Here is a 26,800-nt window from a genome sequence, read left to right on the forward strand (position 1 = left end):
CTGTCTGATGTATTTATGTTGTTAATGTCATCAGGGGAAATTTAAAATTATATTCAACCAGCATTTTTTTTCTGCTTTTATTCATAAAGTCCTTAATTTCTAAGTTGCTCAAAAGTGCCATTTATTAAGTTGTCCAATTAAACCCTTCAATGGCCAGAAACACTTGAGAAAATTCAACTTTCACTTTCATGGCACTCTGGGCTTGTTTTTTGTTTTGTTTTTTTACATCTAAATGCTGATGTTTTGGTTTATTTTCATGCCCCACCTGCTGGGGCATGCTGCGGAACATTTTTGCGGAAAAATGTTTCTCAAGAATGTTTGCGGAACATTTTTTTTTCAATGTTCCGCAAAAAGCAATTTATCAACTCCAAACACAAACAGCTTGTCATTTGTATCCACTTGAAGACCGCAGCTGTCAGTGCAGGCCTAATGCTCTTTACTGTCCCGTCAGTTCTGCCATTTCTTTTTCCTGTTTTTGTGTGACGAACCTTGGTGTCAATGTGTTGAGACAAATGCCTCAGCCTTTTGTTCAGACTGGTTCAGAATAATAACTGCAGGCGGTTCAGGATTTCAGCTTGTCTGTGTTTGTTTAAAAGTTAATCGAAGCTGAGCTATGCAACGCGGCGCTTGTTGCCTCTGGTATTCTGACGGTTCATATTTGATGGATGAGCTTCAGGTGTTGGAAGTTGGGAAAGTTAGTCGTGTAAATCGGATTAAAATCAGGACTCTCCACTCCAAAGCATTCAGATCGGGAAAAGCACGAGATGGTTAAATGAAAAATATCACTTGGAATCCAAATCTGTTACCGTCCTGAATCGTTTTGAACTTAACTGCAATGAAGGCAAGTCTGAGAAATCCTAACATCTGAATGTCTTCTTTTTCTTCCCCCAGCAGCTCACAAATATTACCAGAGTCAACTAGACTCTGCATACTTTACTTACTTCTCTGAATATTTACGTTCACTTAAGATAAACAGATCTAGTAGTTGAAAATGCATCTTCTTGTCTGGATCTTGGGTGAGTCAGAGCCTCTACTGATTGGTTGCTGGTCTGCAGCAGGGCCACACACCTGCAGCTTGTTGGATCATCAGCCTGGGACGATTTGAGGAGCTGCAAAGCCTCCACGCTCAGGTGGTAGGCTCTGGCCTGCGTATGACTCTTGAGAAACGCCAGAATTTATATGACTCACCTGTTTTTTTGTTTTTCTGTTTGTTTGTTTTTTAGCTCCACTGTCTCTGTTTGGTTCACTCTTCTCTCTTTGATTCTCAGTGGTCCTCTTTTTTGAGGCCGGCCAGAACCGTGTGCTCACCTGCAGCCGGTTCCTATATATCCCCCACCCCACCCTGCCGCCCCTCCCTCTGAGAAGCCTACAAGGTACAATAAACCCATTTGATCTGCAACATCAGATTTTTTTTTTTATCAACCATTAAGACCTCACTGTTGCTAATCTGCCTCTCCTCCTGCAGATGAACCTCAGACCTGAACCAAGGAGAACTTCTGCAATATTCTTACCTTTTTGTACATATTTAAAATAAATGCTTTAACTTACCTCTGGTTCCGTGCGTGACTCTGCATGTGGGTCGGACTTCCTCCCAACACGTTCTTGAGGCCCTTCCCTCACAGATCCCACCTTATGGTCTCTGGACGGCAGTCGGCGTTAGTGAGGGCCTTAATTTGAGTCCAGGATCTGCTTGTGTCTTCTCAGTGTCACCTTGTTTGGATCTAACTTCACTGATGTAGGTGCGGTATTGTGTTTTCCAGCGGAAATGTCCGAACAGAACACACCGACAATTTAAACCATCTAACTGTCAAATATGTGGTGGAAAGAGTCAACTCCATCTTAGACACTGACTCTGACGACAATCCAAGCAATCACGTTGATGAAGCAATCAAAGATATGGTTGACAAAATCAAAGTGATGGTTAAGGATCTTTTTGTCATATTGCACACATCTAGAAAGGAACCCGAGAAAGCTGTTGTCCACCTAGTTGAGTCAAGATCTGCGCTCAATGGTTTGAAAGGGAGGATCAAGGGTTTTCTCACTAAGTTCACTCGGAAGCATTCATCAAGGGTTGCTCCGGCGAACCTACCCGAAAACCCAGAAACCTCTCATACCTGGGCCGACAAAACTATGGCGACGGCATCCTTGATTCCTCCCTTGGAATTGGACGACTTTGTGTTACGAAATCTCACCTGTGGAGGCCTACATTCCTCCAGATGATGTATCAGACATCACAGATCTGGAGAACTGTCCGGAGATCCAGTCAACCAAAGACTCACAGGTACATCAATTAGAACTGGAGCCCAGGTTTGATGAGACGGCTGCTCTACTGATGACTTGGTGTGCAGGTTTTCCTGTTTGGGCCTAATGGAACCAAAACACACAAAACAGCACTTTACCTTACTGTGCTTAACTTACCCTAACCCTAACAAAGTCAATAGCGGGCTAGCAACACTTAGGCGAGCATAGCTAACTTACTGCTCACTTTTTTGATATTTCCTTTGAATTAAAACTTTTTCCTCACCTGTTAAATGTGAAACCCTTGAACAGTGTTGTCTATGGCTGTCGTAGGGTTGAATTAACCGCTAAACATTGCGTCCATTTTTCAGATTCTTTGCGTGATTGTGGTATTTTCCTGACCACTGATATTCCTGACTCAATGGACAGCAATGGCGCGCGTGCGGCCCACGCTAAGTCAGTAACATATCCATATAAATGCTGCTGGTGCCTCGCGCTCTGTCCTTCCCGCCACTCAGCAGGAGGTGCCAAGTCACATTGTGTTGCGTTCAATGTCGTCGGAAAAAAAGAGATCCATGCGCTTTATGTCCAATTTGCATGAACTATTTACTGAATTCATAGTCGCCAGCTGGGGTGGCAACAGGGGCTCAGTTGGGACAGTTTTTGGAAAATGGCCAGGCAGCAGGGAAATTACTCGTGCTGATTTTGAGTGGGAGCTTTGTTGCACAATGCATGCCAGTTATGCAAGGAACCATTGATCCCCTCTCGGGAATTACTGGATACCCTACAAATTAATCCCGCAATACTTCAACTCTATTGTAAATTCAACAAATGAACTGGCTGTGTTTATCTAACTTCCATTCCATGCGCGGAAATTCACAGCAGGTTTTTCATGCGAAGACTGTGACACGACTGGCTTCCATATTTATTTATTTATTTTTTACATTCATACATAATGATTGGTACAGTTAATACTCTGTACATGGGCCGGCATTGTTCCCGCTATAGAGCGAGTGTAATGTTGGAGACTAATCCTTCCTGCTCCAGCCACTTGTATGGAGGCTTAAGATTGTTTTGATCTCTGTTGAGTAACTGCTCCGCCTGCAGTCCCAGTCCGAACGGCGGTCCAGTCAGCTGCAGGATTATCCCGCTTCCAGAGAGCAGCCCGAACAGAACTGAGGCTCAGCTGAGTGGAGCCATGGCCGACAGGAACCAGGTAAGCAAACGGAGGAAAAAAGGTGCTGAAGACCGTCGTTCTGATGCGCAGAGCAGGTCCGGGCCTTGAGGGGAGGCGGTATATGACCTCGAGGATTGTCACGTTTGAGAATGCTAGTGACATCAGACCGCTCCAGTTGATTATGGACTATATATAATATTATAAATCTGTGTGTCCCAGTAGATTATATAGTAAGCCGCCCCAGTCATTGTTGACTCATGGTTGCTAAGAACTTTATAAGACCAACTGATTTTAGTGACATAGTGGGTTTAAAATATTGCATAAAATGTTGTGGTACGTGACTGGCTTTATTTACATTTAACTTTAAGACACACAAAATTACAAGCGTCGAGATGTCTCCAGGTGCATTCTGGGTAAAGCATCAGTCACTTGGTAACAGCTGGCAAACTAGCTAGAGCATTTCTACGGACTAAGTTAACATGAGAAGGATGGAGGAAGGTACGGAACCCCCGAGGGGACATGGTGGGGATTGTTTTTTCTTTTGCGTCCCCTCGCGATACTTTTGCGTAACCTCGCAAAAGGCAAAGCAATACTTACTATATATATATATATATATATATATATATATATATATATATATATATATATATTATATATATATATATATATATATATATATATATATGATAATATATATATATATATATAATATATATATATATATACATATATATATATATATATATATATATATATATATATATATATATATATATATATATATATATATATATAAATACTTTGTGAATCCCTACACTTTATATTTTTTTATAACAATTCTGAGGTTCAAAGATATGCCGGCAATAGTTTTGTTAACTGCTGGACGTTTCATCTGATCAACAAGAAAATGCAAACTTCAGACAGAATAAACGCATTCGACTCATTTCAAATGCTGTCGATTGTTTTGGGGTTGCGATAAATAACCCAGTGGAGGAGTCCTTCAGCGTGGAAGGCCAAAAGCTGTATTAATCACTGCAGACCATACCATGGACACAATCAATACAATTCAACCATGAATAAAACAGCAACTGCAGCTGTATGGTTCAAAGAAAGGAAGAAAAAAATTTCCATTTGGGAATTCTCACTATGTGGCTGTCTTCCTCTGCAGTTTTTAGTGTTCGGAAAAAGGACAAAACAATAATTATGGACACAAAGAACACTTATTTGCTATTTATCAACTTCTTCCTGGATTGCAGACATACGCTGTTCAGCCCCTGACTTCTGAGAGCTTATACAAAGCCTCCTTTCAGCATTGTCTGTCGGGTGTTCCAGTTGAGGTCTCCAACGGAAGTGGTTCTCATTTTCACGTGTGCAGTCAACATCAGAATTTCTGATATCATTCAAAATCTTTACACTCGCGTGTAAGAGAGGGTGAAAAAAAAATCTCCACAAAGTTTGATCACCGTATTTTGACAAGAAATCTGCAAAATTATGGAGTGATCCCGCGTTTTGTTGACTTACAAAACAAATCGGCCCATTCGATTAGCTTTGGCGCGACACACTTTTCACTCTGCTTCTGAGTAACCGATCAACACTGGAACTTTGGTTATCAGGGTCACTGACACTTGGACACTTGCACTTCTCCAACACTTTCGGTCAGAAGCAAATTCATACAGCCGATGAAAGAGAAAGTTGTCTGAATCTCAGAGGATGGTAGATGCTTATTGTGAGCTTGGAGGCTACGCTGTACAGGGGCTTGTGTTAATTTACTTTTTCACATTTTGCCACATTAATGTTACAAATATTTGTGTATTTCACTGGGTTCCCATCTCAAAATGGTGCATATTTGTGATGCGTGTCGTGGAGGGGGAGAGTAAAAATCTGAGAAACGCTCCATGATTTGGATCCAATCTACCTGAATCAGTTCTTTCTACAACTGCATCTTTTCACTGCAGTTATAGCTGCAAGTTGTTGTGGGTGGTGTCCACTCACACGCAGACAGAGGATTTGCCCATTCTTTGCGAAACAGCTGCAGCTCAGTCAGATCAGACGAGGCTTGGTCTGTCTGGGGTGGAGCATCGTTTTCCTGCTGGAAGCAGAGGAACTGTTTTACCCCATAGTCTGACACAGGTTCCAACAGGTTTTCTTCTGGGATATTTCCATCTATCTTGTCATCAACTCCTTTGAACAAGGAGTTGATGAAGGAAATTACTTAATCTGTGGTCACTACGTCATCAAAACTGTACTCATGTCTCGAATCATTTTTAAATGTTTATACAAGTTTTCTTAAGGATGTGACTTTTCATTTTTATCGATGTCTTCTGTGAATGATGCTACTTTTTGCAATTAATTGGAACCTGTTATCAATCATAGGTCATGCATGTTTTTATGCAGGTTGATTGTATTTTTATTATTATTATTATTTTTAAGTCCCTTCCATCAACCTGCTACCACAGTCAAAAATTTGGATAAATCAAGCATACTTGCGTGATGCATTCGAGTTTAGCAGGGATTGTTCCCTTTATGAAATAGATAAAATCCCAAATTCAAATTCAAAGGATTCTCCATGTGCATGGCAGCGTCATATTTAGCACACAGCTTTTATCATTTCGGTCTCATCTCAGCGCCCCCTTGTGGCAAAGTTCTTGCTATTCTTTCAAAAAAGGTCAGACATGTGCAAAAAGGGCCAAATAGTTGTCATGTCAACAGTCCCACCTGAGTTGTGGACTTCTGCAGCTCCTCCAGAATGGCCATGGGAGTCTTAGCTGCAGACATTTAGTTTCATACTTTACAAATCTGAAACAAGCTTAGGAAATACTATCGACTTAGCAACCCAGAGAAACTGGAACCAACATTTAGCTTTATACCTAGTTAATCCAGAACAAACTTATGATCCAGAGATTCTAGTTTCATATTTTACAAACTATGAAGTGCTTACTCTTATTAAACATGTGGAGCCAATATTTAGCTTTATTCTTACCAAGTAGCAACCCAGAACAAGAATCAAACAGGGAGACACAGAAACTCCTGCTAGTTTATAAATTGTGGAGCACTTGTTCTTCATATTACTAATCGAGAACAAACTTTAGATCTAGAGAATGTCCTATGAGTGCAAATTATGTACTACTTTTGTTTTTTATTTAGTTTTTCTAGTGCTTGCTTCTAACTCATGTAAAGCACTTTGAACTGCCTTATTCCTGAAAATGTCCTATATAATTAAGATTCCCTTACATCGCCTTCCTAATATCTGTTTTTTTATTTTTTTTTGTTGTTGTTTTTTTTGTGGCACATCCTCTGTCCTCAATGTTGTCAGTGTAGACTTTCTTAGATGCGGGCGTCACATTATGCAGTTGTCTCGTCCCCAACAGGAGGAGAGAGTGCTGCAGCAGATTGAGAGGGAGGTGCGCATGCAGGAGGGCGCCTACAAACTGCTGGCTGCCTGCTCCCGGAGAGATCAGGCCCTGGAGGTCTCCAAGAGCCTGCTGACCTGCAACGCCCGCATCCTGGCTCTGCTCGGCCAGCTGCAGAGGATGAGGAGAGCGCGGATCTTAGAGCGAGAGGGACACGGGTCAGTAGAGGGATTGAGCGTATGCGTGATTTCGCTGGGAGGTCACTGCTCAGGGAGACGCATGTGAATTAGGAACTTGAAAAGTCATTCTATTTTATTTCTTTTTTTCTTTAAAAAAACGAACCGAGGAGGTCATTTTTGCGAGAAAATGCACAGCCTGTACCAACAAACAAGATGTCAGGCAAGGTCACCTGGAGATGCATGGGCTGTGTTTACATTACACAATGAATAGATCCAGAATTTCCATTTCTAAGTCTTCAGGTGTGAGAGTCGTGAATATGTAACTGATGTGTCAATGCTGCTTAAGGGAATTACTTTTTGATTTTAGAACAGATTGTTGTTTCTTCTATGTTCTATATTTCCTGGACGTGGCTGGCTGACCACTGGTTATTTTGACAGCAAGACATCTGAAGACGCAGAGCCATGCACTGGAAAAGTCTCGCTTTCAGGTAACAAAATGCCTTTGTACAAATCGTATTTGTTTAATCCTTTGCATGTTAGAAGCTGAATTTGTCTTTTAGCTGCTTGTTGCAACAACTTTTTTATTTATTTTTTATGCCTGTCTAATTAATTTACACTCTGCAGACCTGCGAATCCCCCTCATGTGGAAAGACTCAGAGTACTTCAAAAACAAAGGAGGTAAGCAAATGGCAGAGATGAGGGCAAAATAAATACTTCATAGCCACAGAGTGATCACACACAAATTTGAATTTCGTGCAGTGGGTAGCACTGTCGCCCACAGTTATAAAACATGAATACATAAATTAAAAAAGTGCCCAGATTTGTCAGATTCAAAAAGTACCCACCTTTTTATTAAATGTAGTTCTTTTGTTGTTGTTTTGATGTGATACTTTAATTTCAGATGTCACATTTTCGTCTCAGTGGAAAAACGAGCATCCTACACACTAACAGGAATACCTTGTCATGTTTAAAATAGTTACATAGTTACACACTAACAGGAATACCTTTAAGCATTCCTGTAAGGGTGTAGCTATGTAACTGTTTGTGTAATTAATCTTTGTTTCGCTTTGTGATAGTTTTGAAAAAAATGCACATTTCATTCATTGAACTTGTCTAAATGTCTCAGGGAAACAAATTGTAAGTAACTAAAAAAGTAGCTAAAAACTCAGATTATTCTTATTATTATTAATAATAAATATTTCAGCAATACTAATCTGAAAGAGATTGTTCAGAGTAGCAAAAAAGTGAACATGATCGGGTTTTTTCTCAATGTACCCAAATAAAAGTTTGGCGTATTCATTGTAAGAATATGATTTTTTTTGTAGGCATTTCTGTGCCTGAATTATTTTTTTATATAATAAATGTGACAAAAGAATGTAATAAAAAAAGTAATAAAATCCCCAATAAAATCATGTTTTCTCCATCTACAGAGCTGCATCGCTGTGCTGTGTTCTGCCTGCTTCAGTGCGGCTCAGACATCCACGACACCGACCTGGTGATGGTGGACAGGACGCTGACCGACATCTGCTTCGAGGACGCGGTCGTGTTGTAAGACAAAATTTCCGCAGAAAACCCGAGTTAACGCGTTCCAACGTGCAAGCTCTTGAAACCGTTCACATCCGCCCAGCGACAAGGTGGGTCCGGGCTTCTCGCTCCGCGTCGAGTTCTACAGCTGCTGCGCCGCCGAGGATTTCCCTCCGGCGGCCCCGGCTCCGGCTCCCAGGAGAATGAGCTTCCTGGGAGGCTCGCTGGGACGCTCCTCTGGGAAAAAGATCCGGGCCGCGTTTGAGTCTGCGTCTGCGTGCGGCTCCGTCTGCCCCGGTGGCGGCACCGCGAGACCTGGACACGTTTCACCTCCTTCTGCACTGTGGGCATGGCCACTCTCCTTGAAACACAGTTTAATATTATGATTTTTTGAAAATTTTTGTATTCTTTTCAAGAAACTATGATTGTATGAATTTAATTGTATTCATAGGGGCCCAAAGTATAACTTGTTGGCTCAGACAACACTGACTATTGAACACGTCAGAGAGGGTTTCAAGACGCATGATTTAACCCTTTCAGCAACAGGTAATTTCATGTCGTTTCCCTCTGATTGTGTTTTTTTTAAAGTGTGATTTAGGCTTTTATTTTTTTTCCAGAAGATAGTCCATTCTGGTTGCCTCTGTTCGGAAACATGTGCTGCCGCTTCGTCGCTCAGCCTTTATGCATGACTCAGCCAGTGATGAGGGGCCAACTTAAGATCAAGGTTAATATGTATATAATCTTATATATATATATATTTACCACCAATCACAACAACTGCCTTTGATTCTGATTTACTTGCATGTGTCTTTGTTTCTCTGTTGCTCTCACTCAGCTTGAGGATGACGCAGATCGTTGGGGAAACTTCTACTGTGTCCTGAAAGGCCAAACTCTGCTCTGCTACCGAAGTGGAGAAGACTCGGAGTCGGAGGACGAGCCTCTGCATGTGATCCCCATCACAAAGGTTTGGCTGGCAAATATGAAAAGTCATAATGAGGTTAATGCAAAGATGCCGAGATTATGCTTCTTGGGTTGGTTACAGTCACATGGCAAAGCCACCAGAGGGCACCGGTGAGTATAAACGCAAACAAAGCTGTTTTGAGAGTTTCACGGTTTAAATCCCGGTTATTTCTACCCACACTCAGCGAGATGTCACACCAATTTATTTGGTTATTTATTGAAGTGGCTTAATAATGAGAATTTGTGAAAATGTTTCTTCAGAGATCAGAGTACGGAATGAATTCATATGCAGCTGCAGATGCACACTGAAAACAGTCAGTGTTTTTATGTTGCAGCATCCTACACACTTATAAGAATACCTTGTCATATTTATTCTTGTAGTAGCAAGCATTCCCCACTAAAATTCACACTTTTAGAGTATTTATTGCGTATTATGGTAAGAAGAAATATTCTCTGGTGTCACAATTATGTCCCAATTAAACACCCACAACTGAAGCATTCCTTTCAAATATACACTTTCATTTTTAAATGCTGTGAACCTTTACTTATCTACGACTTCCTGTTAGGCTGGCATATGAATATGATGTCAAGCAGATTGCCCAATTCTCTCACTGACTCTTAAAAAAATAAAAATAAACTCACAAAAAAAAAAAAAAAACAGACACACCAAAGTAGAGCAGAGGTTTGTTGATCTTTGAGTTAGGAAGTGGCAGCGAGAAAATATCTACATGCCACGCCCTGCTTCTGAAAAAAATAATTAAGAAATAAAATAAACTGCTGCGACAAATGGGGCTGGATGAGGAGCCGGGATTTTTCTTACCAACCAGATGGAGGTGAAATGAAAATCTCAGATCAGCCATAAGAGCTTTTCTTGTACTTTTTCTTTCTTTTTTTGGAGGGAGGAGGTGTGGAATTAGAATTTCTGAGACTTTTACACATTTTTGCTGCAGCAAAAAGAGCAACTCGTGTTGCTCTTTGCTACTTTTGACACGTTCAGGAAATGGGGTTAAACGGCTGCTCTTTTGCAAGTCCATTTAACTTAACACATTTTTTATATTATTTACTCAAAGTCCGTGAACATAGAAGGAAAAAAAAATATTGAGAGATTGCACTGTTTGCAATTATTTGGAATTACAATTTTTCTAACTCTATGCTGGATAAATGTTGATGCCTGATGGATTCAAGTGCAGCAGGCGGCGTGCATCTTTGTAAAGAGGGAGAGAGTTTTGATGCACACATGTATCAAAATGTGTGTATAAATAAGGCAAGTTCTTTTCTTTTGACAAAATGGACCAAAAAAAACATTTTTTTATTTTTAGTTGGTTAAAAGACCACATGATCATAGAACCATCCAAGGTTTTGTTGCATATAGAAATGTGTTGAGAATAGATGCAGAGTCACTGCATAAGATTTGACAAGAAGTGTAACGTTTCCATCATCACCCTATTCTGTGCTGAACCAGCTGCAGCGCCGCGGAGGGAAACGAAGCTGTCAATCAGGAGAAAGCAGAGTCACACCATTCTGTCGCGACATAACAAATATGTGGAGGACGTGTCTTTTTTATAGTATACATAATGTTGCTTTTAAGACATTAAAATAAGTGTGGTGTGAAAACGTTTTTCATTTAGTTGCATGATCATTTTGTGAAGCAATATTTGTCCAGTAGCACAAACATATTTTTAGAACCTCAGAAAGTTAAAACCTCCCTTTTACTTTCTTGAAACATTTGTGTTTGAGGTCTGTTAGTGTCTTGGATTAATTGTCAGCAGTGTAGTAGATTATTAAAAATAAGTCCTGTTCATCAAAACGTTGATTTACACGGGAACTGAGCTGTTTGTTGTTGTTTTTTAGCTGCATTCATTTATTTTTTAAAAATGTTGATTTGTAAAGAAATGAAGTTGTTCACTTCAAACTACCCACCTGCTGCACAGATGAGAAAAACCAGTCTGAGCTACAGTCATTTTAAGTGCTCTGCAGTTTGTCCTCAGGCATTTCTGCAGGGTGTTTGTGATGGTATAACTCGTACAGTAAACATGACGGAATAACTTCCAAATGAACCCCATTTAAATGACTAAATGTATCAATATTGCAGCTGGATAATCACACAGTGCAAAAAATAGTGAAACTTCAAAAACATTTCACAAGATGAAAAGATGCGGAGCGGATCATTCGCCGTTCCTCTTTCGGTGAGCTAGAGAGAGATTGCACAGTCACCATTCCTCCTTTAAACCCACAGTAGATTTTGGCCTCTGATAAATCATTCCTGTAATGATTTGCCATATGTTTTGGATTATGATGTGGCTGAAACCCCAATGATTACCCAATACTGGCTCATTAGTGGAGTTCAGATTTTGAATTACAACGTTGCTGTGCTTCAGCTTCGTGGATGTTTATTGTGTCAATACCCAAATATAGGTTCCCAAAGTATGGCTCGTGGCAATTTTTTATGCAGAGTTGATGTTGATGAAAACTTCCATCACTGACTTTTCAGACGTAAAATAGTGTTTATTTCAGATGTACATATGTAACCACTGGGTTAGACAACCAAATGTACATGTGCTAAATTTACCTGACGTCCCGGCGAACTTCCTGAACTTACTGAGAAATACCTGGAGTTGGACAGCGTGTCTGATGTCTGTCTGATGCTTGCTTCAGTGCGGGAGCCTTGAGAAAATAATCTTGTGGTTAATCTGCATGTTTTTGGATAAGGCAGAAACCAGTGACGTCAAAAGAACCAGTTTAAACCAGAAACTTGCAGACAGACTGAAAAAAAAAATCCACCAGAATCTTTTCTTTCATAATGAATTTATCAGATCTTGTTCCTTGTGACGCCTTTTCTTTCCCCTTTTGCAGATAGATCACTTTTTACATGCATTTTTGGTAAATGCCAGCTGCTGCATACCAGTGCATCAATATAAAACAATTATGAGGAAGTGAGAGTGAAGAGGAAATGTTCTTTTAATATGGTTCATTAAGTTATTACTTATGGGACAACCACAATGCATGAGGATGGGAGTTTTTGTTTCTCTTGAAGTTATTTGTACATGTTATCAATACGATGCATTCATATTCAATAATCTAGAATATTACTGTAAATGTTATTTTAATGAGTGAAACACGACAGATCAAGCTTTTATGTTTGTTAATCTTGATGATTTTCTGCTTGGGGCTGACGCAAACATGATATTTAAGATTCAAATATTATCAAAACAATAAATGAAAAGTTTTTAATACCTGCTTAAAGGTTATTGTCAAATGTTCTGTTTAATTTGATCGGCGAGTGGCATATTCTGATTCCTGCGAGTTTCTCCCTCTTGTTTCTTAAGCGTTTTGATAGAAATTAAACCTTTTATACATCGATTGCTGTGGTGCTGAATTCCACTCCTTCAACAATCGGATCCCTTCCCATCAATCACAGACTGGCACAACCTGCTTGCTGAACTGCTGGGAAAAGCCAGGCATTATTAAACTGGAGGGGGGGGGGAGCCGTGTAATCTTTTGTTTTGGCTCATATTATGTTTTGTATCTACTTCTGATTTCATGTCAAATCTCTTTTACTTGTGTTTTTTCAGTGTTTTGTTTTTTCCAGCGTCGTCGTCACGTCAGATTTAACTGGGAAAAAGAAAATGGCAACGCAAAATGGATGTTTTTACTCTTAGCCGCCTTCCTGACGGCTAAGACGGATCTTGGATTAACGTTAAACTCGCGATGACGTTCAGACGTGCTAAACATGTTTATCGTTGCAATATTCAACAGTCGTGTACAATTTGAGATTAAAAAGTGAAACAAAAGATTACATTTCAAGCCTTTCCCCGCCCCATCGCATCACATTTTTGTGTGTACTCTTCCACCAATCCAATTCTTCCAACGTGGTAAAATGTGACCCGGCTCAGGAAACCAAAAAATGCCTATCGATCCTGTCGTGTCTCATGAGATGAAGAGGACGTTCACTCAAATTTTCATTAATGGTAAAGGGTGCACCTGTTCTCCGAAGTGTTTACTCGTTACCTGAACTTTTCCCAATTCTTTCACGAAAAGTCAAACTTTCATGTAGAGGAAGGTGCTCTGGTCAGGACAGACCAAATTTGACCAAAACAGACCTGAAATAATGATAATAATAATAAAAAAAACAAGCACTGCGTGAAATAATTGTGCTTGGCAGCATCATGGTAACAGAATGTGGCCGACGCCCTTAAATGAAATCTCTTTCAACACATTGAAGAGAAGTCAAACGGTAAACAGTCGACTTGTATGTGATTTAATCTCAGCATAAGTACAGCTGGTTTGTGAACGGATTTATCAGATTATATCAGACTACATATATATATATATAATATATATATATATATATATACACATTTTGGTATATTCCAACTGAAATGTAATATTAATGATGATGTTGTTAAAAAATACTTCAGAGAAATCTAAATTAAATATAAAACTTACACAATTTCTGTTTCATTTGAACTTGTTTTTTCCACCTTCAGGATACCACAGTGTGCACGTCAGAAAGCCATCCTGTCCACGGGCTGCAGATTAGCATTCGCATGCAGCCTGACAGAGAGAATGCCACCTATGCAGCTGCCACCCAGAATGCTGAAGATTTGCCAGGCTGGAACAAGGCCCTCCAGCAGCATGTCTACAACCTGAGTAAGGCTGGGACCAAGGAAGTTGTCTGTCAGAAAAATAAATCTTGTTTATCTTCAACTCTTATCGCCTATGAGAAATTCTTGGGCTATTATTAGCAAAGTGAAAGCAGGTTGTTGGTTTTTAACTTCTTAGTTCACTTATGGGAACTAAGCAGAGTTGGGAATTCGGAGAGAACCGACGGGCTTTGTGTCACTCATTGATACCGAAGCAAACACAAAGCTTCACTCTGTGTTTTTGATTTATTTATTTGAGCTTTGCCTTATTTCAAGTGACCTATAAGCAACTTTTCAGCAAGATATAGGAGCTTGACTTTATTAAATCATTTCTCAATATTGATAAAGTATCAGATCCACTGGCAGATTATTTCACTTATGGGGAAAGATATTTTATTAGAAGTGAAATAATCTCAGTTAATTTTCTTATGTATCTTATCAATAATAAATAATTATTGACTTTAAGCAAGCTGTTGTTTCTTGCTGAAAAATTACTTTTCAGTTAGTTCAGTGTTATTTGATACAAAGCCCTCCAGGGGACGTGGAAAATTGTTTTTCTTTTGCGTTTCCTCACAATAATCTACTGATCAGTTATGCTGCATAATTGAATACTGTAAGGCCTTCTTACGGTGGCCGCCGAACTTTCTGCCTTAATATAAGGTGATGTGAGGTTTTTCCATGTACGTTAATATCTCCTTGTGAAATATCTGACATTTTATATATTTTTCTTCAGGATAGAAAGGCACCACAAACCTATGATATAAACAGAAACTTTCAGGAAGTAGGAAAAAAAATAAAATACATCCAAACTATTTGGACTGTGTCTGAGTTATTATCACGGGTAATTAGTCTTCTGACAGTTTTGATTGTGTCTTTTGTGTTCATAGTCTGAATGGTTTAAAGGGCTGCGTTCAGTGCCGTTCCACTTTAAACGTGCAGTAAAACAAAAAATTGATTTTCAATCAGTGTTTCGCACCAAAGATTTAATGATGATAAACACGTTTCTACTGAGGCTCTGTAGGAGCCATATGAATGACATAAATAATTGTTGACATGACAGGAGCATGCGACTGGGTGGGCGTGCCGATGTGGACGTGGCTGTCATCAAATATGAAAGGGAAGGTTGCTGGCATTCTGGCTTTGCGTGTGTGAGGAAGCGGTGAGCGGGGTTGTCGGTGCTTGCAAAGTTGGGAGCATTGTAATCGAAATGGAATAAATTGATTATTGCGACAGTAGTACAAAAAATGGTTTGGAGCTGATTGAGACATGGACAGATGAGATTAGTTTAGTTTTGCCGTGTTTTATAATAATAAAACATGCTTATTGTTATTAAGTCTTTGGTGGAAAACAACTGATTGAAAATCTATTTATTTACTGCATGTTTATGTCCGTTAAGGTTGGGATGGGACGGCACTGAAAGCAGCACTTAAACCATTCAGACAAGCAGCACGACAGAGACACAATCAAAACTGTCAGATTACTTCTTACCCGCGATAATAACTCAGAAATGGTCCAAATTAGGATGTATTTTTATTTCTTTTCTACTTACGTAATGTTTCTGCTTATATTACAGGTTTGTGGTGCCTTTCTATCCTAAAGAAAAAGATATAAAATGTCAGATATTTCACAACGAGATATTAGCAGACATGGAAAAACCTCACATCACCTAATATTAAACCAGAAAGTTTGGCGTCCACCGTAAGAAAGACATACAGTATTCAATTATGCCACGTAACTGATAGTAGATTATCGCGAGGAAATCCAAAAGTATTGCAACAGCACTGCAAAGCGTTGCCCTCGCGGGCTCTGTAATTTTAAGTGAACCAAGACATTTGCACAAAAAACACTACAAAAAAATACTTGATAAGATTTTGTGTTTTGCCAGCATGGTGCATAGTTTTCAAAAAGTTTTGCGAAGAAAAGCCTGATTGGTGTTTGTTTACGTCCACAGAGTTGATACTTTGCAGAAATGTAGAGACCCGCCATATAGTTTCATTCATAAATAGTGATGTTTTAAACCCTCCCAAACGTCTCCTTGATGTTTGGAGTGTTTTACTATTTTCTGTGCTGTTTGTTCAATGAAAGGATCAAATGCCAACAAATTTGCAAATTTGGTCACAGTGCGACTGGAGTCCTAAAGAAAAGTATTTACAATGGGAATGCTCTTCCAGGGCAGTATTTGTTAGTGGGGCTATTATTGCTGTGACGCAGTCTTAGCCATACAGTCACCTTTAAAAAAAAAGCCTTAACAAATAGTTCTCATCATCACTTTTGTCAGTATTACAACAGCACTGCAAAATGTTGTGCTAAAACTTTGAGTCTATATCTTCCACACCTAGAAACCGGACACTTTTCTTTTCACGTGCCATTTATGCTGTTGCCTTCGTTATTTAGGGCAGGTCTAAATAATTAAGACGTTGCTGAAATAGCAAAACGAAGCCCGATAAAGACTTTGGTGGATTTTTATCAACTCTTAACAAAATGGCTGAAAATGCTTTTGATTGGTTTATCTGACTATAGCAGACTATGTCTGCATTCCTCTTACAGAACATTAGACTTAGACTAAAGTGTGTGTGTGTGTGGTCGTGTGTGTGGTTGTGTGTGTTTGTGTGTGTGTGTGTGTTTTCACCCTCTGGTCCTGCTGATTGACATGTGGTACAGCAGGTATAACAAAAACCTGAACTTGACTAGACGTTACAAAAAGCCAAAAAAATAATACTTCTTTGTCTGTATTTGTTTGTAATTGCCGACTTGGGCTGTTCCAGGTCAGTGGAAACGGTGTTGCGATGAGGTGATGAAGATCGAGGCGCCGAGGTCCAGGAAGCCCAAAACGGCCAGGCAGGGATCCCTGTTTCATGAAATGGGTAAACGTCTCATAAAGCATAGCGGCGCTGTTGTGTTCAAGCATTTCGGGGACAACACACGTCTCTGATTTCAGGTGTTATTTTTGGAGGCCATTTTTCCCCCCCTCTTTCAAAATAATTAGTTAACATGTTCCTTTTCAATTTAGTTAGTTTTTTCTTGCTTTGTCCTTTTGCTTGAGACGTTCCTCTGAACAGATGCCAGGTCAGAAAACGAGACTTGAAAAGATGCCATGAAAGGCGTCCTTGATTTAAATTGACAGCATTGCTATTTGTCTTTTGTGTGTGTGTGTGTGTGTGTGTGTGTGTGTGTGTGTGTGTGTGTTGTTGTGTGTGTGGGTGTGTGTGTGTGTGTGTCTTTAAGGCTGTGCAGTTCGATTTGGAGCATGCTCCTATATCCACATTAGAATTGTTTTAGATTCCTTATTTCTAACATACAAATAGTAATTAGAAATCTAGAAGCAGGACCAAAATGTCTTGGTAAGATTTTGTTTTTCAGATGAATGTGGCACTAATCAGACATCTGAAAACGATACTGAAAGGTGAACCAGACATAATTAATTTCCTGATATCTGGGATAGTTTGTCTTGGTTTTCCATGATGTCACACAGCGATGTGTTATCTTAAAATGTATCCATATTGGTGTGCAACTAAGCTTAGAAAGGCATAAAATGATGAAATTAGTGGATGTGAACTTCTGAATTTCAAGAAGGTAAATAAGAAGTTTTTTTTTTTTTGTTTTTTTTCCCATTCAGGCATTTAGCAAATATGTTGGTAATCCTTCAAAACCAAGAACAAGAATCGCCTGGTTTGATTTAATGTCAGCGGGAGAAAAAATGTTGTTTATATTAAATCAACTCAGTTCATCCAGGAAGCTTAATAATTGAAGAAAAGAAGAAAAAAGTAACTGTAAATCTTCAAGATTTAAAGGTCACATAGCTCCAACTTTACAGGGTTTTTTTTCCATTTGATAAACTGGGACCAGAGCAAGAGGTTTTTTCTTCATATAGTCATCATAAAGCACTGGACTTATTCCTTTTTGTCTTATCCCTACTCAACAATCCAAGATTATGGTTTTGTGCAGTCGAAAAGCGAGTCCAATATTTGCTTTCCTCTTCCTTTTCTGTCTCCGCATTAATTTGAAATATTGATTCCTGGCTCCAAAGTTTGCCAGCCTCTCGCTCAAAGACCTAGTGAACTAGTTATCAGCTTTTCTTGTTTCCATTTCACTGCTAACATTAAATACAAGTCGTTGGGGTTTTATTTGAGGTGCCAACTGAATGAAAGCAGCTGCTAAAATGATTTAAAACACTAACACAGCAAAATTGTTGCAAAATTGTATTGAAATTTCAGCTAAAACATCTGAGAATATTTAATATCCGTATTTGTAGCTCTTTTGAATTAAGATTTTATTAGATTTTTTTTAACAATATGATTTTTGAGTTGATTTCTCCATTATTGATAGGAAATATTAAATCTCGGTAGACTTGATAGCCACACAGATCAAGTAGAGATGAGAAGAATTCATAAAAACCAGATTGCGTGTAACGCCTGTTTATTGTGAAAGACTCAAATCTTCACATCAATGCATGCATTGATATTACAATGACTGCTTCGACAATGGTGCCTGTTCTTTCATGCCAGAAATTCAGACAAAAAACACCCACACACACACACACACACACACACACACACACACACACACACACACACACACACACACACACACACACACCCCACACACACACACACACACACACACACACACACACACACACACACGCACACACGCACACACACACACACATGCAGAGGTTCAGTGTTTCTCACCAACAAGGAAGGCGGGGGTAGTGCTTCTGGATTTGTGGGAACTCTTAATGCTCATAAGAAGTATTCTGCTTTTGTTTTGTAGGGAAAAAAATGTGTTAAATAAATGACACGGGCCAGAATGTCAGACAGAATATCTGTCGTTGCCTTTGCTTATTTTCATGTTAATCAAATTTGTGAGCTTCTCTATTTTCCATTTTCAAACTTAAAAAACAGCAGTAATGATATCAGAACTTGTACAGATAAAAAAATAATTCAAATTTGTAGGCAAACAGTGTAGTTTAGTGCACAAAATGCGGCAAAAAGGCTTAGTTTTGTCAATTTGCAGTTATTTTTAGATTTGGGGCAAAAAAGCTCATAAGGTCCATGATCACCTAAATTGTCAGTAGGTGCTATCTCTTACGCCTACTGACAAAAACGTCAGTCATGCCAATCAAACTGCATGCAACATGTTTGTGGTGCAGTTTGATGTTTCAGAGTTTCAGAGTTTTCATGTGACGGGAACGAGGGGGCGGGAGGCAGAAAAACACCACCACCAACAACAAAACCCCTTTCTCAAACTTCCTCATTTCCAATCATCATATCATCGCCTTCAGGTGTTTTCTGGCACTGCGAGCTATGCTTGAAATATTTGAGTTTGACAGGTGGATTCATTGTCTCCGTCTTCCTCTTCCTTTACAGTAACTCCCTCCTCTCCGAGAAAAGGTCCTGCCATTCCAGATTTGTCTCATGAAATACGAACGTTGCTGTCCTCTTACTACAGTGAAAGGTATGATTGGTTCAGCAGTCACACCACTGCTTCTGTTTCTGCTCTCAGGATGAATCGCAGAAAATCCTCTCAGCTGACGCGCACAATCACTTGAGTCGTTGCAACAGCTGGACGAACGCGGCTCATGCAAAACGGAGAAGGTTTAAAGTAAATTTCGCTAGAAAATCGGTTTCTAGCTAAATACCCGATGTTAGATTTAGAGTTTTCAATTTACACAAAAATGTCAACAAAAGAGATTAATTAAGAGATTCATTCCCGTGTGCTCATTTTATTTCAAATTTATAAGCTTGAGGCGCTGTCTCGGCTTTGTTTACTTTCATGACAATCAAATTTGTGAGCTGCTCTATTTTCCACTTTAAAACTTAAAAGAAAAATGTCTCCTGAAAGTAGAAATTTCCACTACTGGTGTCTGGAAGAGACACCAGGACAGGATTTCTGTGGTTATGGGTGTCAACAGCAAGCCAAAGCCTGAGTGATTAACAACAACAACAAAAAAAACCCCCACAAACACGCACAGGGGGGATCTAAACTAGATACTCTGGATCTGATTAGATCTGGATGTGAAAGTCACACCCTTTTTCTATTTTCTTCCTGGATTGGAAAGTGTATTAAAAGCGATAAAGCAGGTTCTGTTTTTTTTTTTTTTTTTTTTAAACTTCTGCATGCATTGTTCCTGTTTCTCTTTTGTTTGATTTGAGGCCTTAAACGCATCACGGCAGATAGCAAAATTGTATCGGCAAGTCCGCAGATTCACCGAACCGCACGGCACGGATCGACTGGCGCCAGTAATGTCACTGAAAGTTGCTTCAGAAGCGGCGATGTTGAACAAATGAGGGGAGAAAGATCACCCAACTGCAGCTTGCCGTTTCCTCATATTTCATCTGAAAATTTCCCTCCGGAGATTCATTTTGGACTTCCTCTTAAAAAAAAGAAAACTTACGTGCGGCCTACGATACGGTAGTTGATCAACTGTAATGTAATACGGAAAAGAAGAGACCCACACAGCCAAGAAAACCCAAACGTCATCCCAAAGGCAATGATGTTAAATTCACCGTATTCAGTAGCATAAATATGTACATATATATTTTTTTAAATACTCGATTGTTGCCATTAAATAAGCCGTACAAGTAGTTGCAGAAGTAGAGGCGATCTACAGGTACAATCCTGATCCAAGACAGTGCAGCATGTTACTCCTAACTTGGTAAAAACACTTCCTAGAACTATCCATTCAACATTCCAACACCGGGCAGAATTGATTCCATCTAATCTAAGATTTCAATCAACTCACAAAGACTTTAACGGACATATTTTAGACAATGGTTTGAAATGTGTCTTAAGAGCCAATGTATTATCAATCTTAAATGTGATTTGTGCTTTGCTAGTGTAGTCACGCACTTTTAGCTTTTTTGACACAACCACAAATCTCTATTGGTTGTGGGAATTTGGATGTCATTTATTTTATTTTATTTTATTTTTTTTACAAAAAAAAAATCAGTGTCAGGCATCGGACAACTGTCTTTTGCTCCACTGGCAGCTGCATTTCTTTGAGATTTTGCCTCAAAGAAATGCACAGTGCACAATGCAAAGTAGAGCAAAATCAGTGAGATTTGATGGAAAACATCTATGAACATCAAACTGGTTTGACAGCAAAGTTCAATTTTACAAGAATTCGATTCAGTTTACTATTATTCTATGACAGAAAAAAAACAAACAAAACAAATTTTAAATGTTCTTGGTCCTTGTTAATTTGTTTATTAATAGCCTCTTTAACAAAATGGAGACCTATGACTAAAAAAAGGAAAACAAAGAAGAAAATTAAATATTGAAATTAAACCAACCTAATTTAATTATTATTGCCTGTTCAGTGAGTGAAGGCAAGTTCTCTGTTTTCCTTTAGCAGAGTCAGAGGATTTAAAGATGCTTCACGTCAGCTCTGACGTCTCGTCACTGCAGGTGTTTGCTGCTTCCAGATGACTTGGTTTTGTATTATAGTGAACATTTTCATTATATATAAAAAAAGAATATCTATATTTAGCCGTCGCTACTTAAGCTTAGGCTGATAATAGTCTGATGAAAGCATCATTCTTGGAGAACTTTCCGCTCCTATTGTAAACTGTGAGACGTATTCATCAGAGTGAGCAGCAGGAAAAGAAAAGAAAAGAAAAAAACCTGAACGGCTGCAGCCTGAATATCAGGTATTTCTGTTTATTTCAATTCTGCGCCGGCCCGTCTCCACGCTATCTATCGCTTCACGGTCTCAAAGAGAGAGCCTGTCGAAAGCGAACTTTTCAAAAAACGTCAGAGGCCGTGACTCTGCACAGCTCTGACTCGATTCAAAATTAAATTCCAGTTTTTATTTTATTGTAACTGGAACAACAAAGACACTTTAAAGTTGTGTAAGGCGAGCAGCAAGTCTGTAGATCGGCTCCAAAACATCATCTGCATGCACAGGGAGATAACGTCACCACAAATACCCACGAGATTACAAAACCCTCCAGGATTTTATAACATAACATTCCTCTGCTAGTACATCCCAGAACTGTCTGGTATGTTTATTTATTTATTTATTTTTTTTTGTGCTCTTTATATGTTGACTAATGTAGCAAAATAAATATATATATATATATATATATAAGTATATATATATATTATATATATATATATATATATATATATATATATAATATATTATATATATATATATATATATATATATATATATATATATATATGTTTATATATGTATATGTGTCTAGTCAGTTTACAAATTCCGTCACTTCTGAAGGCAGTTTCATTTTGGGGTTTATAAACATAAAATATGGTTAACTATAAAATGCATGCCACACTTTTCAGAATTTTAAACATCAATATCGGAAGTTTCTGTCCACTTCACAAAAATTGCACGGCTTTACGTTGCTGATTCACAATGAGCACCAATAAGATCCACTGAATTGTGACGCGACAAACAAACGGCCCGACGGAAACGAATGCCTTTCCGAGCCGCAGCGGAAACATAATTTGCCATCTTTGTGACAGAGCTTGATTACATTTCTGTCTTGCCATTTATAGCAATTAGGATGCCTTCCCAATAAATATACAAATGTTTTTTATGTCACAGCTTAAATATGTCATTCACAATAACGACATAAGTAGGGGTCGATGAAGATGATGGACTTTGTCAGGTCAGCGGTGGCATTCCTTCGCTGATGTCACTGGGGCCGGGCACGACAAATGCCTTCTGAGCTTGAAGCACAATGGCGCTTTGTAACACAACGTCGTCCAAGTCATAAAAAGCAAACCCATAATTTAAGTTGTTACTCAGGCCGGCAAACAAAAGTCGTAAGTCGAAGTCTGGAAAGAAAGACACCCGTTGTTCGACTGTGAGATGTACTGAGAGAAATCCGCCGATTGGTCGCCAGGTGTCACACAGAACAGGTTGTACCGCAAAGTTTGATATTTGATATATGCGAGGTGACAATGGGACACGGCAACAAAGATCGGCTTTTATAACAGCGGCCCCTGCTTCACCTTGAAAGCACTCATTTCCACCAGAGTGCATTCTGCTGTGAGTCATTTCAGCAAAGTAAGTTTAAAACAAACAGGAAGAGGCAGCGAGAGCACAAGGACAACTTGTGTTGTCTGTATTCCTTTTAAACCTCTTTTCCCTTTTTTTGTGTGTGTGTCCATTGCATTTCTAGTAGTTGTATATCTTGGCAAAAAGGTTTAGTGCTCTACTGAGAGAAAACCTGTTGGGCCTTGACACTTTGACTGTCATGCTGCCAGTGAGAAAAAGAAAAAAAAAATTACAATCAATTTGTATGTTTTGTTTGGTTTTTTTATTTGGCAGCTTTGAATTTTGAGTATGTATTTGCAAAACAATTTCCAAGAAGATGAAAATGCCAACAAATGGAACAGATGGAGATGTGCCATGCAAATAAATAAAGTAAATTGAAGAAGGAAAAAAAAAATCAACACGGCTTCAAAGTTGGGATTCCAACAAAATATTGTGGTATAGTAAGTCTAAAAATGATATTTCCAATTTTGTGAGGTTACAATGCGACAGCGCCGCGTTCTGATCTCATCACTGCATAAGCAGAAGGCGATAGACGTCTCCTGTTCGTCCCGTCGCTAAAACAAAACAAGATGTTTCATTAAACTGATGGCCAGAAATTGACATCCTGGTCAGAGTGATTCATCAGGTTAAAGAAAAAAAAAAATCTGCTTCATATCCTCATTCTTACAAATCACCACATGAGAGCAAATTGTGGTGTTGGAGAAGAGCCTGTCTGCATAGTTTCAACTGTGATATGTATGTTTTTTTGTTTTGTTTTTCTCAGAAGACAGGCTTGTTAAATGGGGTGTGTGCAAACCACAAGGAAAAAAAAAAAGAAGTTCCTCCTTCGAGTTATGCAGGGACTGTTGAATATCTGTGAAGAAGACTTTGATCAACACATAACACTAGGCTTATATGGAGACATATTTCAGGTCATCAAAAAAAAAAAAGTTAACGTCAGACGAAGATAACCTTAAGTTAATACAACACAGAGTCTTTAGTACAGATTCTATTTATTGTGGAGAAAAAAATGGCTGCTCGAGTCGTCATTAGTCGTGTTGGTGGCAAAGGCTGCCGTCAAACACTCACTCTGGCATTAAGAAAAAATAAACCGTAGCTTGTGTCTCTTACTGCATGACCCAGTTGCAGAGTGAAATTAAATATGCAAAAACATATTCCCTTTCCTCCCTTATATTGTAGGGAACAGCACAAACATAAAGCTGCCAAATCCACCATACTGTCCGGCTAAGCAGCCAGGACAGGAATTGGACGTTTAAAAAGTCTGAAATAAATCAGGATGGCCTCAGCAAGGCCTCTTTAGAGTCAATTCAGGACACTAATTCATTGTTTAGCGCTCGACTTCAGTGACCATTTTTCTTTTCTTCTTCTCCTTTCCAGCTATTAGTCATCCTGACAGAGATACGGCGGCAGGCAGACGATTGCTCCCATTCTCCTCGCCTGCGGTTTTCAGACCTGGTCGAAATGGACAAGAACATGACGAATGACGGAGATGAGGCGCGCCGTTCGTTTTCTCTGCCCGTACGCAAATCCAGGACTTCACTGAATGTTGGTTTGCAAATTTAAAGAGGAAAGAAAGTCACAAAAAAAATACTAGTTAAGTTTAAGGAAATGATACACTTGTCTACAAATCTGTTGGCATTTGTGTTGTGAAAATAAAAAAAAGGGCGAACCAGAGGGAATAAACATTTCTTTTTTTTGTTGTGCACATAAATTGTCCTTCTGATAAATTAGTATTTCCAGTCGCAATACATTTCATTTTACGATTAGCTATAAATAAAGGGTTCTGTCAGATGTCACCCTGCGGCTTTCAGACTCTCATCCTGAAACCAAAGGCAGTCAGGCTGCTGACTCACGAGGCGTCAGTCCGAACACTTTTTTTTTTTTTTTTTCTGTAAGTTGACATCACCCCACCCATTGGCAAGCTTATTGATGCATTGTTTACATTGTATTCCAGGTGTAACTTTGCGGAATGTAAACACGCTTGATGGAAATAAAAATAATAATAATAAAATAAAAACAGTGAAGAAAGTTCAAACCGTATCTGGGTAGCAGCCTGGTTAATCCGCACACCAAAAGAAATCAAAACAAAATTCCACAGATCAAATTATGTGCAGTGAAGTTGAATAATACAAGGATTAATTATTAAACGCTTTTACTGAAATGTTTTTAATACCTCATACTGGGTGTGAGTTTGATCCACTCTCTTTAAATCTCCTATGCACTCTGACCTGACTCTGTTATCTCTGTAGATAATGGACTCTAATGGAGTCGTGTGACGTCACTGACTGGGCCGCTGTGGCTGTGTTTCGAAATCAGCTTAAGGTTTTCTTCAGATTATTGTCTTGCTGGAAAATTCGTTCTGTTTTTTCACCTTCGAACTCTGGCCGAGAAAACCCCGGTACACTTCTACACCCATCTTCTCTTCAAGTACAGGAAGTCTGCCGGTGCTGGAAAACAGTCCCACGTTGTAATGGTCCCACTTCCAAACTGCATGTCTTGTGGGCGACGTGCAGTGCACATCTAGTATAAGCAGCAGCTGTTTTAATGTGCGCAAAACTTTGTCAATATTCCGTTGATACAAAACAAAAACAACAACAAAAAACCCTCACAATTTTGCAATTGCTGAGTTTGCGCCAGTGGCATCCAGGTATTGATCATGTGACTTGGGTGATGTGAAAAAAGTGTTTCTGTTGCCATTTTGGAAAATAAACCAATTTAGATTATGACCAATAGAAAAAACGCCACCTCACCCTAATGCCAAAACTTATCAAAAAACAAAGACTTTTTTTCTTTTTTTTTGGTCAAAATTGGCGTTTCCAATGTGAAGACCAAAATTTTAAATGTTAAATTGTGCAATCGTATGGTCGATTGAAACAAAGCTAATGTGTATTGAACGAGTGTGTGTGTACGTGTGTGTGTGGAGGCCATTACGTTTGAGTGCACTACTTCTCTTTAACTGTTCGTCCTCATTCCAGGTGTCTCTGACGCTTCTACCAGTGACCACTGGGTCTTCGGGACTCTCTTTGACTTCGTTTAATATCAAACCTGTTGAGAATTGACTTAAAACAAGCTCTTACATCTTGCAGAAAAGTTCCTTGTTGGTTTTCATTTCTCTTTTTGTCTTAATTCAAGGGTTCTAACATTTTGCACTCAGAAACTAAGAACTCTGGTTGCAGTGTAGCATGTATGAAAATAGAAAAATTGAGGAAAAACTCAGTCATATTACGTTTATAGCTCTGGAATTAAGCATTCAATATGCTTGATTCTGTAATACCAGCATAGGATATCAAGGGTAATAGATTGTTGATATGACACATCTTCCTTGAACCATTTGTGTACCTAAGCTTATAGCTCCATCAGCAAAGGAACAACTTAATTGAAGTGACAGCACAAAGCATGTCGGGACCTGTACGCAGCCATTATCTCTTTGACTATCGGATTCCTTCTGAACACGTCACCAAATCTCACCAGAGAAGTGTTTAATAGCTTGCACAGTAAAAGTGTCCTCCTCGTCGCTTCTGCTGTTGATAGTTTTAAAGCTCAGTCCGCCTGAAAGAGATTCCAAAGTGTAGATCAACACGAAGGGTGATAAAAACAATACGTCTGTCACGTCAGCAGACGATATGCACGCTATATTCAGCGCCGGTTCGGTTAGAGTCTCAGGGCGTATCGCCTCTGCCTGCATGTTATTGTCTCAC

The 26,800-nt window shown here is 39.1% G+C and overlaps 1 protein-coding gene across 6 annotated transcripts; it reads left to right on the forward strand.

The window, feature by feature from the left end:
• The first annotated feature begins 3,247 nt into the window (after positions 1–3,247).
• Positions 3,248–25,132, forward strand: LOC129374111 (rhotekin-like). 6 transcript variants are annotated; one of them, XM_055052319.1, is made up of 13 exons: positions 3,249–3,454; positions 6,784–6,983; positions 7,383–7,432; positions 7,569–7,622; positions 8,375–8,492; positions 8,572–8,811; positions 8,920–9,014; positions 9,086–9,192; positions 9,304–9,432; positions 13,916–14,078; positions 16,837–16,935; positions 19,441–19,528; positions 24,480–24,589. In XM_055052319.1, exons 1-13 carry the CDS (start codon positions 3,437–3,439, stop codon positions 24,484–24,486), a joined length of 1,368 nt encoding a protein of 455 aa, XP_054908294.1. In that variant the 5' UTR covers positions 3,249–3,436; the 3' UTR covers positions 24,487–24,589. The 6 variants fall into 6 exon arrangements, with proteins under 6 accessions (XP_054908292.1, XP_054908294.1, XP_054908293.1 ...); XM_055052317.1 differs by lacking the exon at positions 19,441–19,528 and having other exon boundaries at positions 3,248–3,454; positions 24,480–25,132; XM_055052318.1 differs by lacking the exon at positions 3,249–3,454 and having other exon boundaries at positions 6,760–6,983.
• The last annotated feature ends 1,668 nt before the right edge of the window (positions 25,133–26,800 follow it).

This window comes from Poeciliopsis prolifica, unplaced genomic scaffold (genome assembly GCF_027474105.1).
Source record: "Poeciliopsis prolifica strain line A6 unplaced genomic scaffold, Auburn_PproV2 SCAFFOLD035, whole genome shotgun sequence".
NCBI classification, from domain to species: Eukaryota; Metazoa; Chordata; class Actinopteri; order Cyprinodontiformes; family Poeciliidae; genus Poeciliopsis; species Poeciliopsis prolifica.